At 34.8% G+C, this 16,720-nt stretch overlaps 1 protein-coding gene across 4 annotated transcripts in view; it reads right to left on the bottom strand.

Annotated features, from left to right (window-relative positions):
• Positions 1-15,330, bottom strand: part of NFAT5 (nuclear factor of activated T cells 5) — a 53,604-nt gene extending 38,274 nt beyond the window's left edge. Inside the window, exons 1-4 of one of the 4 annotated variants that reach the window (XM_085305726.1) lie at positions 15,198-15,252; positions 7,890-8,002; positions 2,707-2,768; positions 1,688-2,246 (exon numbers count right to left, since the gene is read on the bottom strand). In XM_085305726.1, coding sequence (XP_085161852.1) covers positions 1,688-2,217 — 530 coding nt within the window. In that variant the 5' untranslated portion in view covers positions 2,218-2,246; positions 2,707-2,768; positions 7,890-8,002; positions 15,198-15,252. Of the gene's footprint in view, positions 1-1,687; positions 2,247-2,706; positions 2,769-4,727; positions 4,808-7,889; positions 8,003-15,197 lie in introns of those variants that run through there. The other 3 variants (XM_085305725.1, XM_085305728.1, XM_085305729.1) reach the window with 3 other exon arrangements.
• Between the last annotated feature and the right edge of the window lie 1,390 nt (positions 15,331-16,720).

Consider the following 16,720-nt stretch of genomic DNA (forward strand, 5'->3'; position numbering starts at 1 on the left):
CCATTTCTTATCCCAGAGCTTTTATTTAAAAAGACAGTCCTACCACATGAGATTTTTGCTATATTTCAACCTATTTATGACACAGTAATCAATATTGTCATCAGTATTCTAAGAATGCAAGATTAGATGAGCATAAAATCTTTTTTATAATGTGTGTTGGTTAGCCCCTAATATTTTAGGAAATAAAAGATCTCACCATCTTTTAAACTAGAGAGCATATCTATCATTCCAAACTTTACTCCTCTTTCTGCCTAGAGATTATATTTATGATCACATTGTTCTTGCCTTCTGATAATTTTTTTTCTTTGTCTTTGTAACTGATTGACTGACTTCTTTTGTGCTTGGAGGAACCGCTTTTCTAGTTCCCAGCAACTTCTTTGTGTGTTCATATACACTAATTTGCTTCTTAGGTTCTATCAAGTACTAATGTTTTACTATTTTCAACTGGTGAAAGTGGGAGGTGCGGGACAGCTTCAGTCACACTTAGTGTATTTGCTGTAAAGAGGTACCCAAAAAACCCTACTGTAGTTGCATTTGCTGTCAATGTAGGTCTAAGGAGAAAAGAATGGGTGACTGTACCAATCATTCTTCTGCTACCAGCTAACTCTGTTTTTCCAAATGCTGCATCTACTATATCAGGAAGCAGCAGCACACTCTGGAGAGTTTCTCAGAATCATATTTTCTCACAGTGAAATTTTAAGTATGGAACTGCAATGACCCTGGGAACACAGACTCCAGGATCTTTCCTTTTGAAATATGCAAAGCTCATATTTCCCATGAGTCAAGTTTTAATATTCACCACTACCATGATGAACATTAGAATATACTGCAAGCACATATATAAAACCAAGAACTAAATAAAACTCCAAAAAAATCAAAAAGCCCAATCTATCCACCTGACTGTTATGCAAGTATTAAAGAAGCCACAAGTTAAAATATATCTCAATAAATTATTGTAAACTGATGGACCATTTTTTGTTAAGCAACTACTGAAATGCATTTAGTGAACAGTGTGAAGTGGGAGAGATGTGAGACCATCACCTAGGCATGCCCAAATACAAACACATGCACACAACCCAGAAGCAAACAGAGAAACAGAATTAGAGATTTATTTCCAAAAATCAAATACAGAAGTGAATTCACAAGAAAAAACAAAATCTAGTTCTATATATAATTTTAACATTTTGTAAAAAAGGGTATGTTAATTTAAATGACGAGAAGTCTTAACAAGTCATTAGGTTCTATTACTATCACTCTCTCTATTTGATAAATAGAGAAAGAGACAAACAGAGGTAGATGAAGTGTAGACTGAAATCCTCACATAAAATCCTGCACATTTTTTTTGAAACACTGCAAGATTTAGGATGCATCCAGTCCACTTGTGCTTTTCTTTTTAAATAAAGTGATTTGTTTCATTGCCATTTTATAAATGGAATGTAAACAAAAACAGAGATGATCTTTTCAGCACCACATCCAATCGCTACAGGAAAGTCTAGTGCTATCTTCTAACACAGATTAGTAAATCTAATGAGAACTTATCATGGGCTAGGATGCAAAAGGGAACAGCAGGGAAGGACTTAGGTGAGAACCCAAGTAGAACACTTGATGGGGGCGGGAGGAGAGAACATTTTATTAGTTTGCTTTTATACATGGTGATAGAGCTTTAAAAAAAAATGTAGATACCAACCCATTTCCTGCTTTTGAGTTGCCTTTGCTGTCCGTGCTGAGTTGAGAAAGGACATAGTGAGGCGCTTTGGCACTGTCGGCATCAAATATATCCATGTTGGATTCTTCACAATCTCGACGTTTGATCCCTGGTCTCTGCTTTGGGTTTCGTTTGCGTGATTTACGTGGCACCTCAGTGTTATCATTGTAGGAACTGGTACTCATGTTACTGAAGTTGGAGGGTGAATCCTCCATCCACATACTGCAGCTTTGTTCTGACTCCAATCCACACCCCTCATCCTGGCAGGACATCCGACTGTTATCCAACAAGTCCTCAGGTGGTGGTGAGATGTACAGGACTGTATGTCTCTTCGGCGTTGACTGCTGCTGCTGGACTGTGTTACTGATTAACTGCTTTTCACTTACCCCTCTGTTACTTACCCCCACGGCTGAGGAGCAGCTCTCCACTTGCATAGCCTTGCTGTCRGTGACTGAGGTAGAATAAATGGTAGGACTGGAAGAGGTGGTAAAGGAGCTGCAAGCACCGCCCATGGAGGAAGAGGAAGGAGCTGAAGAAGCATCTGCGGTGTACAATTCAGAAGTAAATACAAGATACATGGTTCTATGTGTGCTGGCTATAGCAGTCCCATTGAAAAAAAAAGTGATTTATGAACTGATTTCTTTCCCCCAATGAATATTTGGAATTTGGTAAGTTTTAGAATGTAAATGCTTAAAGCAATACAGCCAAACAAATACAGTATTTTGGAAATGTCCAAATAAGACTTAATGCGTTGTATTGTAATCAACGTTTTAAAACTTATAGTTAATTCATAAAAATGGCTGCAAGTAAACAGAGCTTTCATTGTGTCAGCTGGACTAATTATTTCTGTATAAACCATTTCATCTAAAATAACGGAAGCCCCAAAGTAAAATGCTTATAGTCCACATTCAATGCCAATTAAACCATTTATTATTAGTTTGTTTGTTTTTGAAAAAGACGGGACTGTGCTTAGCCATTAAATATTAAAATAAGTTTCTAACCTATGAAGCAGAGAACTACAGGTCATTTTTAATGCAGACACTCCCTGCTTCAGAGGCAAATCCTGGAATAAAAATATGAGAAAATAAATGAGAAAAGAGCTGCTGATTATTCCATCATAAATGAGAAATAAAATATAAAATCAACTGAGTTGGTAGGCAAAATGGAACTGGTATCAGTCGAAATGACATAGCTGTTTATTTTGAAGGTTCCAAATAGTGAAGAAGTATCTGTATTGGTGATATGCTCATACAAGATGACATGAAATTTTTTTTCTTTCAGTCTCTGGGGTTCTATATTACAGTTATTACAATTTGTTAGCTGAGTCTCTTAAACATATAGCATTACAGAGAAAGTTTGGGATAGACCTCTAAAAATTCATTAAACTGAGAACTTAAACAGGGAATATGACCTACTTCTCTGGGAGTCCTACACATCAATCTGTTTTAGATACGTGGAAGGACAATTAAATGATCAAAACAAAACCCTGAAGATTTCTGGAGAGCAGCATAATCATTTCCACAGAAGACTTTTTATGGACAAATCAGTTTAAAGCCCTGGCTAAAATGTATCAGAGGAAGTAGTAAGAATGATAAACATGAGCCTTTTAATTTAACTTAACTGTAGCTCGCTGAGGAATAAGTAACAAGTTAATATTCAGATTCAAACTTTCTAAAGGGGTGGAGCAATTTTTTGTATTTATGCTTTGCTGTCAACATCTTATGGAATAAGCAAAAACGATATAAACTACTTAATTCTGCAAACAAACTTGCTTGGAAGTATTATAGAATGTGTGTTCAACTAATTAGTAATATACTATCAATTTTATTACAAGAAACATGAGATTTCATCTTTGTTGTTCAGGGCTTTAAAAGAAAACAAACCAAATTATTATGTAAATTTGTCAAATCTAAGTGGTTTAGAGATATTTGAACTATTTGATCCAGTTCAAGCCATTTAAAAACAACAGAATAAAGAAGTAGGATTCAGCCATGATGCATATATTTAACCAGCAGTAAAACTTAGGAAATCTTCCTAAAAAACAGCCTATTTGTGATTACAGGAGTAATCAGTGATTTATGATAAAGAAGTTTTAGATAGATATTGTTTGTTAAAGCTTTTCTGCACTAAATGAAATTAAAGCTAACTATTTCAGACTAGAGCAGAGAAAAATTTAATTATCATTACAGTTTATCAATAAATTACTCTGCTTTTATCCATGTAGAAGTCTCCCTTCCCAAAACCTCCCAGAAGCAGAACAGCTGAATGATACCAGTTCCATTTTCCAGTCTGTTCTTTGGCAAATACAGTGGCTGAAATTGGACAATTCAGTCACTTTGAACTGCATTCCAATTTAAAGGCAAATTTATCCTTTCTATATCATGCATTAATGCAATGCTTTTTTTTTTTTCAAAAACATATAGGATTGGTAAGAACTATTAAGTCTAGATATTAATTTCAGTGACAATATTTAGGAGCTGATTTGCAGCCACTTTGAGTTGAAAGAGATTGTTGCTATTTGAGATGTTTACCTTTTGTTAAAAATCACATTAGTTTCCATTCAGCATTTATTCATTCAACTGCAAATAAAATATGCAGCAAGAATACAGCATATATGCTGCATGCAAATGTTTGCAAACGGAATACATGAAGCACTCAGCAATAACGCTGCAGCACTGGATTACTGAATAGCAGTATTTCCCCTTTTTAAAAATCATTTTTTTTTAAATCAGATAAAACTAAGTATCATGCATAGTACAATACAGCATATGAACATCTCATGGTTTCCTGTCCATGAGAGGACTTTGACATGGAAATAATTGTGTATGTTGAACCAGGTAGCAAGGCTTTAGAATTGGAAGACTGATTCTCCTAAAGAGAGTTTAATACTGAAGATCATCTTTTTGCAGCAAAAACTGAAAGTATTTTGGAAAGGTCTTTTAAAATATCTGTAAGAAAAACTTAAGGTTGCAATTCATACACAGGTCTGCATTGGAATAGGTTTGCCAAACACTGATCATACCCTGCATATCAAATGGTTCAAAGTATATCCTGTCCAAAAATCCAACAGTTGCATTTTTCCTTCACTTTCCTGGAAAAAAAAGAAGTCACTAAACAAAATACTTTTCAGCATAAAGCTAACACAGCTAACAGTATTTTTTTTTTTAGTGTGCAGCATTTAGCAGTACTTTAACTTGCAATCATTAYTGCTATCAAGCTCCCAAGATAAGAGCTCATCCATTCTTTTTCTAGACAGTGTGCATGTGTACGTGTATCCATACATATATACACACATATAAGGAAACAAATACTGTTCTTTACAAATTGGTTATACTCTTGCCCACTTATCAAAAGATACCCCTGCACATCAATAGAATCAAATTATGGAGACAATAATATCAAGCTAAACAATCATAGCTTTCCTTTTTCTTCAGCCAAATACACTCAAATGAATGTCATTATCATCCACAAATATCCGAGTGTTATAAAGCAGATACAGGCCAGTGCCTTTTCTATTATAATAAAATATAAATATATATATAAACATATATATATAGTATAATATATAATATAAAATATATATAGGAAAGTATGACAAATATTAAAGCCAATGAAATAAGTTGGCTATATTAGAAAATCAAATACATAAATACAAAGTATATTTATGTGGATATATTTAGTAACTGTTATGAACATTTCAGATTGTGCAAATACTAAAAATGGAGTAACCTTAGGCTTTCTCTCAGAGTCASCAGGCCTTTAGCCAACTTATCTTCTTTTAAACTAAGAAATACATAAATGAGAGCAACAAAATTAGTAACTTCGCAAAGTTACTATAATGAATAAAATACTATATATTTCACATGGTCCCATTTTGTTTTTTATAAATTTATTGTAAAGTCAGTAACAAAGTATGTGTTTATCTGATACACAATGGGGATCTCTTGGTTGAATATGCTACACAGAAAAAAAAAAACTTCATTCTGAAGTTTTTGGTTACTGAATCTTGATTGATCTTGCTTTAGAAGCTGAAAGCATTTTGTGCTTCCTTTCATTGAGGACCTAACAATAGAATTTTACCCAACATGTAAAATAAACAAAATAGACTAGGGAATATATAATCAGAAGGGCACATCTGGCTGGTAGTCTACTAAGTTATAGTGAAAATGCATGCTTTTCCCTGTTCAAGCACTTCTTTCATTTGTGGTTTACTTTCTTCAGATACATATTAGAGAATTGTCACATATGGCTCTTTCATTTGCAACTTAATAGTGCTTTGCAGCCACAAGTATAAATATAGTTTGAATATGTACATTTTGAAATATAAGATAGAAGATTTTAATACAATCTCAGAACTAAAAATTGCTTCAGAATAACAACACATAGAAAAGCCAAGTGCATTTTACAGCAAATATACAGCCACCGTATCATAAATGAAACATGCACCAGCATTATAAGTTGATTTTTTTTGTTAAGCAATATAGTACTTCCATGCTAGAGCAACTTTGATCACTGTTAAAACTAAACCTCCTGAACCTATTTTGTCTACTATCTCCATACCAAATAAGGTAGTTAAAATAAGTAGTTCAGATTTTTTTTTTTTTTTTTGCCTGTCCTACAAACTTCTCTTCACTAAGACAGGCAGAATGGTACAAAGCAGGCATTTCAATATCGGGAATTTCTTCTTCTGTATTAGAATTATAATTTATACATTAATTATAAGCAACTCTGTAGTGCACAAATTAAAGACTAAAAATAACGAACAAACTAAGTGGTTTGTGTCAGAGTTTAGAATGCAAACAAAAATAACTCTGCACTATTTGTARAAAGACTAAATTTCACAGAAATTATATTCAGTTATTCATATCAGTCATTTGTACGTTTACTTCTCAAAAGGTTGAGAAGTACTCAACCAGTACTTCTCCTGCTCCCAGATATTTACCTTATTTTTAGGCAGTGAACAAAATTACATTCACAACCAAGAGACTGAATAATTCAGGTTCTTTCTGAAAACAAAAAGCAGCCAAAAAGCATCCAGTGGAAGAAGTGATGCAACACACATGTGGCACAAACACATGCTGCTAAAAATCAGAGAATAAGGGAACACAGAGCAAAGAGCACCCTCATGAGCAAATCAGTGCAGTCTTGTTCTTTTCAATAACAAACCACTGTACAAAGAAAATTCATTACCTCCTGATTATCAACTAAGGCAATAACATAGTTCTATATCTTATTATCTTGTGAAGTCAAACAAGGCATTCAGCCCTTAAAAAATTCTGAAAGGGAGAGAAAAATTATATATATATATGTATGTATGTATGTATGTATATAATAATATAAATTTTATATATCACCATTTGACATTGAGGGAATCCTGTCTTTAGATAAACTTCACATAGAGACAATCCTGAAATCCTTGTTCACTCTTTTCGAAAAGATACTTCAATGCAACAAAGACTACCAAATCCTCCAAAAGAAACAAATGTCATTCTAATGACATCTTTTCTTAACTGCAGCTACAGAACGATGCAAATAACTTCCCAGACTGGAAAGCTCAAGACTGTAAATGCAAATGAATTGAAGGCCTTTTTGTTTTCCAGCCACCTGTGCATGAAGAGCCACTACAAATAAAAAGCCATTCAAGAACTTGCCATATTTCTCATAATTTAGCCTGCATCTTGTGCAATCCACTATGGTATGTTCAGAAGACATTGTCAAAAATTGAAACTCACCACACAAGGTGAATTTTAGTTCTTGTGTAAGTTTAATACATAAAGTATACCCTTTTATTGAACAGTTAATTTATCTAACATGTTTTGTTCTTGATAAAAGTTCTGTATATTAATATGTTTATTTGCAGACCCACTGGACACAGAAGAACAATTTCAGAACAAAATCGAAGATTTTATACATAAGATTTCCAGCATCAATGCTTATATTGCCATAAGTTTTAAAGGTATATACCAGAACTTACAAAGTGGCTGCAAACCTGCTTTCAACACCTCACATGCCAAACCTGGGTTTCTACTTTTCTTCTTGTATTNAAAAAAAAAAAAAAAAAAAAAAAAAAAAAAAAAGAGTTTAGTTTCAAATCAGTATCAATCCACTATTTAGAAACAAAACAAAAAAGAAAAAAAGAAAGAAAGAAAAGAGACTTATGAAGAAGTCTGAAAACAAGACCGACCTATACCCTGGGTGAGATTGGATGGGTTAAGTGTCTCTGGCACTATTTGTCTTCACTATTGACAGACACTGTCACACAACCCACCACACGATGCCTGCCTCTGAATGGCGGAGCTAGAATGCAAGTTAAGTGTATTAATAGAGAAAAAAAAAACTAGCATCCCAGCAAATATAATAAAGCAATCCAATTCACCAGTTATTAAAAGCACTCAGATTCAAAATAGGTAGGTTAATTTAATTTACATTAAGCCCAACAGTGTAAGTTCCCTTTATAGTCACATGCTGAACCAAGCAGTGCATTACTTGGGTAAATACATCAATCTGTTTTTATTATAAATTACAACCAATCAAATTTACAGTTCAGTTTAGATATCTAAGTGGAACTTTTGTTAGTGGCTCACACCCACCAATTCCATTTATTAGATTTTTTTTTCCCCACTCAGAGTGATAATCAGATGCACACAAGCAAGTCAGAACTCTAGGCCTCCTCAGCTGCTGTCTTCAAGCTCTCAGCTGTCATCTCCTCTGCTTCCCTCCATAACCAACTATCCTAAAAGAGTGGCTGTGTGATGCTATTTTGACTGACACATCTAACAAAGAACATCCCATTTAAGAAACAACCTCTTTCTTTTCCTAGATCTATGTTTTCATCTAGGGAATTATGAAATTCTCTTAGCTTTCAGGATCTTTAATGCTCCCCCTTCAAGGAAGTGCCCAAATAACAGCACATTAAATTGTTCTCTTTTTTCCCTTCACCCACTTTTTTGTTTTTTCATTATTCAATAAAGAACAAGGAATATTCCTATCACAAAGTAATACTCCAATCTCCTCCATGCAAGAATATGAGCCACTTAATGCAAGAACCTGCCACCAAGAATCTCTCAGAACAGAAAAACTGTCTGACTGAGTAGTTCTGGAAACTTTGGGTTTACTAGCTATATAAGAATCATGAAGATTGAAAATAAACTTAATTTGGAAAAAAAGACAGGAACTAGGCTACATCTACATGATTTTTATAGGCAAATATACGAAAAGTCTGCTTCCATGTAGACCAGAAGTTGAGTGAGAGTGTGCCACAAAGTCTGAGTTAATCCACCTTGGCTCTGAGAAAAGGTTACTAGCTCAGACTCAATACCTTACTAACAGGAGCTACATAATTTCTTAATCAGAGCTTATTCTTAACTACCTGGCTAACTGAACAGAACAAGACTGNGAGAGAGAGAAAGAACAAACCCATACTCACAACCCAAAGCTCACACTACCCACAACCCAAAACACTCAATGTATACAAAATCCCAGAGAGCTACAATGTCCTAACTGCATTTACAGAGAACAAATACTGTCAAAAAGTTTCCATAGTGTGTTAATTATCAGAGAAATGTTATTCTTTAGCACTTCCCAGACACGAATTCTCACCAGAAGACAGTTCAGGATGATGAAGGAATCTTCTCCCTGTCTCCACTGCTCCATACTTAAATCAAGGACTAACCAATCCTAAGCTAATGAACATGTCTTCACGACAGCTCTACCAGAGCCAGATGTGCACTATTTACAGGAGTAACCTTTAAAATATTAAATTTGTTCCTGCATATGTTACTGCTAAGAAGCCAGAGTGGCCTGGGCACTGTACTTATACGCCACAACATGGTGATACAGTTCTAAAGAGCATTATGATCTAGTTTAATTCTGTAAGAAAGAAGTATTTAACATGTGACTGAAATAAGCAAAAGATAGATACAGCTCTGAAAAGCATCCTCCCAGGAATGGGAGTGAGGGAAAAGAAAACCCTATTCCACTTCCCCCCCCCCCATAAACACTTACAGCATAAAATTATAAAACCTTATAATTAATATTGGCATTGATACTCTTTGAAATTGAAGGTAATTATTTCTTCATCAAGAGGAAGAACTAACGATACCCAGAAGGATGATAAACTAAAAAAAAAAAATAAAATAAAATAAAAATTAAGAATTCAGATTCTACCTATTCAAAAAAGCCCCATGCATTTCCATTTTGAAATTTTATTAGAATTTTTAGCTTTACAATGATGCAAAAAGCCTCATCTTTGTAGTGAAAGAAAATATATGACCAATTCCTCAGCACTTGGTCTCTACATCACAGACTATCCAAATAGTTACTCATTTCTCTACTGTAGTAATTGAGAAGTAAAGCCTTATTTTCATCATTAAGGTTAAAAAAAACGCTTATAGGCAAGTATTTCAATAATAGTTCTTTGGTTCAAAATAGCTAACTATTCCTGTTTGGAATAAACAGTTTGTCTCTTTATTTAAAGGGAAATATAAAATGATTTGACCAAAAAACATGTAAAGATTTCATCATTTAGAAAATACTTCCTGAGGATAAAAATATAGGTGTCTCGAGCAATCAAAATTCCATTCATCACAGACTAATTGTATCTAAATATGAAGAACGCAAAAAGATCTTAGAGAATATATTTCAATGGAGAAATGTTCAATGGAACAAAATTTGTTCTCCTTTTATCACTACAAGAACACTGGTCTTTTTGTGGAGGATTCAATTTGAGATAAGAACTGGAAACTGTCAGAAACAAAACAATGCAGGAAATACTATCTTGAGGAGCAATAAGAAAAACATGGAAGACAGTTATATTCGATCCTGTGGAAAGCAGCATAAAAGATCAACAACAAGTTGAAGAATCTCATTCCAAAATCCTGCAAACTCATAGAAGATTCTACTATAGAAAAAAAGAATAGATGACAAGAATAGAATCAAGATTCTCTAACTATTTGCTTTACTAAGGTTCAGAGGATTTGAGCATTCTTGGTACTAGAGAAAAAGAATGAAATAGCAACACTGTTTAAAGTAAATGGCTGAAACGCATCTGAATTGCCCCCAAAATACAGGAACAAAGTGCTGACCTACTAACAAGAAAGATACCTTGTGGAAAGGACTCAAATTAGCACTTTGAATTTTAAGCATTTGAAGCATTTATTCAACTTTATTTTATTTTAACTCAATGGCTATTGGGAAGAAGGCATTATTAAAGCTTCAGCCATACTTGTATCATATGAGAACTCTCCAGGCACAGCTTAGTGGTATTTCTCAGCAAGACCTCTTCATGCATTTGAAGATCCTATCAACTGATTCATATTTAGTGTGTTCATGGTACCTCATCCAGGAAACCACTCTTTTCCCTATCCCCTGAACAAAGACACTAGTAATTCAAATAGCAAACAGAGAGCACTGTTTGTAGAGCTAAAAGCATGCCCTTTTACACCCTTCTGCTTTCAAAAGTATAACAGAATCTAAGAGCTTGAGATAGCAGCTTAGGTTATGAACACTGCAGCTCAAAATCCTGGAGTTCTGTTAAATTATACCTGCTTGATCAATATTCAGAGAGTGGGTAATACCCTTTTGTCTGGATTGATGAATATGATATACACTATTAACAAATTAAAAATCCAATTAGCAACATGCTATTTTAATACTTTTTATAAAGTTCTGTAAATTGCAAAATAAATTTTAAAAAGAAGAACTAAAAGTCTGTCCCTGCAAGGTCTTCACAGCTGAGAACAGCCCATCCTGCTCCTCCAAAAAAACAGAGAAGTTAACTGCAGCAATGTATATATATCTCAATTATAATGCTATTTATATGGAACAAAACTCCCACAGCAAAGCACCTGATAGAAAAGATTCAAGTAACCCAAATTTCAGCCAGATATTATGCTACTCTGTGTTTTAGAAAGCAGAGAATAAACTCTGTTACACTCTTATAAGAGTAAGAAAAAGTTCTTCTCACTTAGGATTGCTCCCTATAATATAATCTTCTCATTATCAAAAGTAACTTACCTATAATTGACTTATGCAATGTGCTAGTAGCATTTCAAATTAGCCCTTGTTTTAAAGACCAAAGAGTAAACGAGATTACCTACAGTGCTACAGAGACTGAACTTCCATCATTTCTCTATCATTTCAGAAGAACAGTGGTATTTTAAAGTAAGAGCTGACAAAACACCCTTACACAAAACAAGCTGAAGATTTCAAAACAATCTGGCTTGTGATACTGGAGCTCCAGGTTGCCAAAGTCATCTTTCTTCCTTACCTATTATTTGCACAATGTCAGCTACTTGAAAGCATGCCTGGGCTCTGTTGTTACAGACGTGAGATAAGCGAATGAATAGCCAATCTTGGTCTTTTAAGAAAAGTATTTATAATATTCCTATAAAAACATACAGACATGCACAAAGCCCAGACTCATCTTCCTGTTATTTTTGAGTCCAGCACATCCAGGCTTCACGTTACTGTCAGAGCCAGAGTTTGAAAATTGTGGTAGCATAGCTGAACTACCACAGTAGTATTTCTCCCATGGCCCTGTGATCAACAGGAAGGAAGAAAGGAAAAGTTTTGGAGCATTGTTGATCCACCAGTCCCCTTATTTTGGTAAAAACGAATCCTCCCTGTGTGGCAGTAATGGAACAGCACAAATCATCACTCCTTCCAAAAGCAAATCAGTAGTCTGTTGGAAAAAGAACAGTAATGGCAACTCTAGATCAGAAATCTGTGGGAGTGGGGACTATGACTACACRCCAATCCATTGGGATCCACTGCAAAGAAGAGCTACACTTCTTGCTTCCTCACCTAAAACTTTTGTAGACATGGATGTTTCTCCCTATGTTCCTAGATTAATTCCCAGTTTTAAAGAGAAAAGAAGTCTGGCCTCTTGCTTACCTGAAATACCCAACTATCCTCTCCATCTTTGGGAATAAATATCTTCCCCCTCTTTTCTCTTACACTGGAAAAAGGAGCAGGAATTGTCCTTTTCAGCCTCCTGTTGTGTTTATAGTTTTGAAATGTAGTCAGCTTACTGACCTGTTTCTCAAGCAAACAGTTATCTAAGATGCTGTGGAGCAATGCACAAAAAAATAACAAGTTGCACACAAAAATTCCAGTATCATTCACTGGCCAAATTACGAGGTTCATATAGGCCTAAGGCAGTTAGGCAGCACTTCCCCTTAAAAAGCACCAGCTACAGTGCTTTGGGTTGGGGACTGTATCTTTCTTACCTGTGCACACAGTACAGCTGACTGTTGATTAATTATCCTGATCATCAGATGTGTTTTTACTAAAAGATCGTGACTCAATCATTCATGCCCTCACTGTTGTGGAGAGTGAAATGAGCAATGAGAACAAAACTAATCTTTGCTCCTTCTTTCTTTTTTAAAAAGAAAAACAAAAACAAAAACAACAACTTAGAGCACTATAGTTTCTTATACCTAATACTACTAATCCAGATTTTAATAGCACACAGAAACTGTCTCCTCACAATCATCCAAAACCAGTTCAGTAAGTATTTTAAACCAGCCCAAACTGACAGTCACTGAAAGAAGCTAGAGCTCAACCTTTTTGTACTGCTCCTTCACTACCCCTCACTCCTTACGCCACCAAAAGCATTTGCGGAGACTCACAGCCAGTTGACCCACAGAACCAATCCAAGATAACTGGAACCTGGATCAGCTCCTCAGTCCAATTCACTGTGTAGCACACAAATTAAGACTTCGGTCAGCCTCAGTGCCAGCCTATGCCACCCTAAAGTCTTTATGAAGCCACAGTATCTCTGACATTGAAAAAAGTGTCCTTAATTAAAAGAATATGTCACTTTCTTCCAGGGTAACCCCTACACTATTTTTTGCAGTTTTTCATTAAGGAAAATTGTGCTGCAGTTTAACCCAAACACAGCTAAGGCATTCTTAGCTTTTTGAAAGGAACCGGACCAGCTGTTAACAGACAGTAAATACCTGAAGGTAATAGACATTTAGTTCCATTCATCTCAAGTGTTCAAGTTTTCTCTGTTAGATACAGAATTAATTAGCAGTTCATTTCTATCTGTGGATTTAGAGTGTAACAGGGTGGGTAAGGTTGTTCATTTGTTTGTTTAGATCTATGTTTCTGCAGGGTTCAGTTGCTGCTTTAACTTTGACACAGATTGACTATTAAAAATCTTCAATTTTAGAAACACATGCCCAAATTATTTTTGAATAAATGATATAAAAATATCAACTCCTTTCAATATAATGAACAAAAATATCCAATTCTTTCAGTGTAATGAATGCAGTTCCACTGTGCACAATTAAATCCACAGGTTCTCTCAGAAAAAGTCTGGCAAAACATGAATGGTGAGCAGTGCTGTAAAGTTTCTCTGACACATCTACAATCATTTTAATTTCTGATCAGGATTACTATATCATGCAAACTTGCAAAATGTTCTCAAAGAAATATTTAATGCATATGAATTCGTAAGGGGAAAAAAAAGAATAACGCAACTATCAGAATCCTCACCATAAATATATACATATTTTTCCTCAAGCAACAACTTAAGGCCAACTAAAAGTGGAACATTATCTTGTAAGAATACAGGGATAAGATTATGCAAAAAATCTTATCTAATGAAGAAAGATGCAGCAATTGTAAGCATAATGATCATCTTCCCTTTTTCCTCACTGTGCAGATGTTTACTAATCTATACAGGGGACTGACAAAAATTCCAGACGTAAAGAAGTACTGAGGCTAACCTCACAAATCAAAACTTTGCATTTAAATCCTCATTTATTTATTTTTAAGAAAGATCAGTGACAGAGTCTTTAGACTGAAGCCTAAGATGTGACTGGGAGTAAATTAGAGTATAAAACGCTAAGATAAAAAGGTCATGCCTCACAGTTTTATATGCTGTCAATTAAAAAACATAACCAATTTAAATTTATCAAACAGTTTTATAAATATACCACCCTGACTAGTACGTTATGTTTTCACATGCTTAAGAATTTTTTTAACACCTTACAAGAGAGTTATATCAGAATGCAGTCTAAATACTAAGCTTCCTCGGGCCCCATAGAAGAAAATACAGCCTTTTTTCCCTCCCTAGCTTAGTAAAAGTTTCATGGTCCAAAATGTAATCTCCCATTCCATTTTTTATCCTAGCTAGAATTCACTGTTTTTCATTCACTCAGCATTCTGATTCAGTTCCAAATTGGTATTTCTTACATCTGAAGACAGAGTGCATTCTAGGAGTTAACAGGCCCATGCTGCATAATAATACAAAACCAAAATAGAAAATTTATTTTAAATACATCATATATGAAATATAGTAACCATTAACATAGAATACCTAATAATTTAGATCACCTAGTTCATTTTAATGTAAAGTTTCCTAGAATGAACTCTGTTGCTGTTCCACAACCTTTTCTTATAATCAGAACTTTGCCAGCACTGTTCATGTTGGCCAGAACGTTATAGACCTCAACAAAGCAACTGAACAGATGACAACGCTTACCAGCAGCAACTACAGCTGGAGGAGGCGAACCTGCCTCACCACCACTTGTTTGGCTCATGGATGCTACAGATGTTTCTCTGGAAGGTGGTAACTGCAGCTCCTTTGGCAGAAGGTCATAGACAGATTCTGTTGAGCAGAGGAGAGGAAAAAGAAAAGGTCTTAAACCTCTGTGTTCCGTAAAACGGAGAATAATGTTTTAGTCTAGAAATATGAACTATGATATAACATTTTCAGAACCTTTCTAAAAAGTTACATTAAGTACTTGGAGACCTTAACATCACAGAATAAAGTCATTTCAAAACCAAACAAACCACCAAAAAAATTAGGGTACGCATTCTCAAGACTGAAACAAAAAGATAGACATTTGTTCAAACAAAGAAATCATTCATAAACTTCCATGGGAGCTGTACTCATTTAGAACGAAAGAGCTGACAGCACATATGAGAAAGCACGTGAGAACTGAAGATAAATTTGTTCTCAGAATCCAGACTGTGGGATTGACTTCCAAAGGAAAAATAAAAAGCAACTAATTCAGTATCATCTACAGAATATTTTATAGTCTTCCCATTTAACAATTGACACTTCCTGTTCTATAGGATCCCCTACTTCCATTTCTCTGCAAAAATTTGTTGTCTGAACAACAGGCAACACTGAAGCAGATACTCCAAAGAAAGCAGCCTCCACTAAGAAAATCGCTATTGCCAATATATGCTACACAGAAAGCTCTGATTAAAATGTGGTAGATCCTGTGTAGTAGTACAATTTCTAAGAAGAAAATTTTTGTGACTTCTCTATTGTGAAACAGTTATGGCTGCTACACATAGCTCACCCCACATAACTTTTATGTCTCGGCTGTTTTAGCTTTAAGTAAGCTAACCTCACGCTCAGTTTCTGCACGTTTGCTAACGGCTCAAAGGTAAGTCATTGACTACATGATGATGGCTATTTAGAAGAGCTCAGTTATAGAGAGCTCACTGCACTGAAAGATTAAGCATGTATCAAGTTACTTTGAGATAAACAAACACACAATTGCAAATCTACCTTTTCAAGATAATACACTAAAGATGCACCATTATCTCAAACACCCAGTTTGGCTGAGCAAATAAAACAACAAATGGACAGACAAACAGAACCAACAACTCTCTACCGCAAAACTTTATGAAAACCCTTGATATATATTATTTACGTGTCCAGGACAGCTACAGAAAACCCAATATGCATATTCTTTTCCTACGAAGCAACAATAATACTCAACTGATCCTAACATAATACATACTCATACAGTATTTCTTCTGTAAAAGTAACATAAGCACGCTTTGTCAATCTTCAGTTAACTAAAAGGTTTAATCCACATTAGGACCTATAACAAATGAAATGCACTCAATACAAATGCAGAGCTATCTACATTCTTAACAATATGTAACTGTATTAAAAATAACACATACCAAATGCCTGCCATACCATAAACCAGAAAAATTATCTTACTGGGTAAGAGTGAAAATACTGTCACTGCTAACTCACAT

Source organism: Rhea americana, unplaced genomic scaffold, assembly GCF_003343005.1.
Source record: "Rhea americana isolate MKP2758 unplaced genomic scaffold, rheAme1 scaffold_226, whole genome shotgun sequence".
In the NCBI taxonomy this organism is placed as follows: domain Eukaryota; kingdom Metazoa; phylum Chordata; class Aves; order Rheiformes; family Rheidae; genus Rhea; species Rhea americana.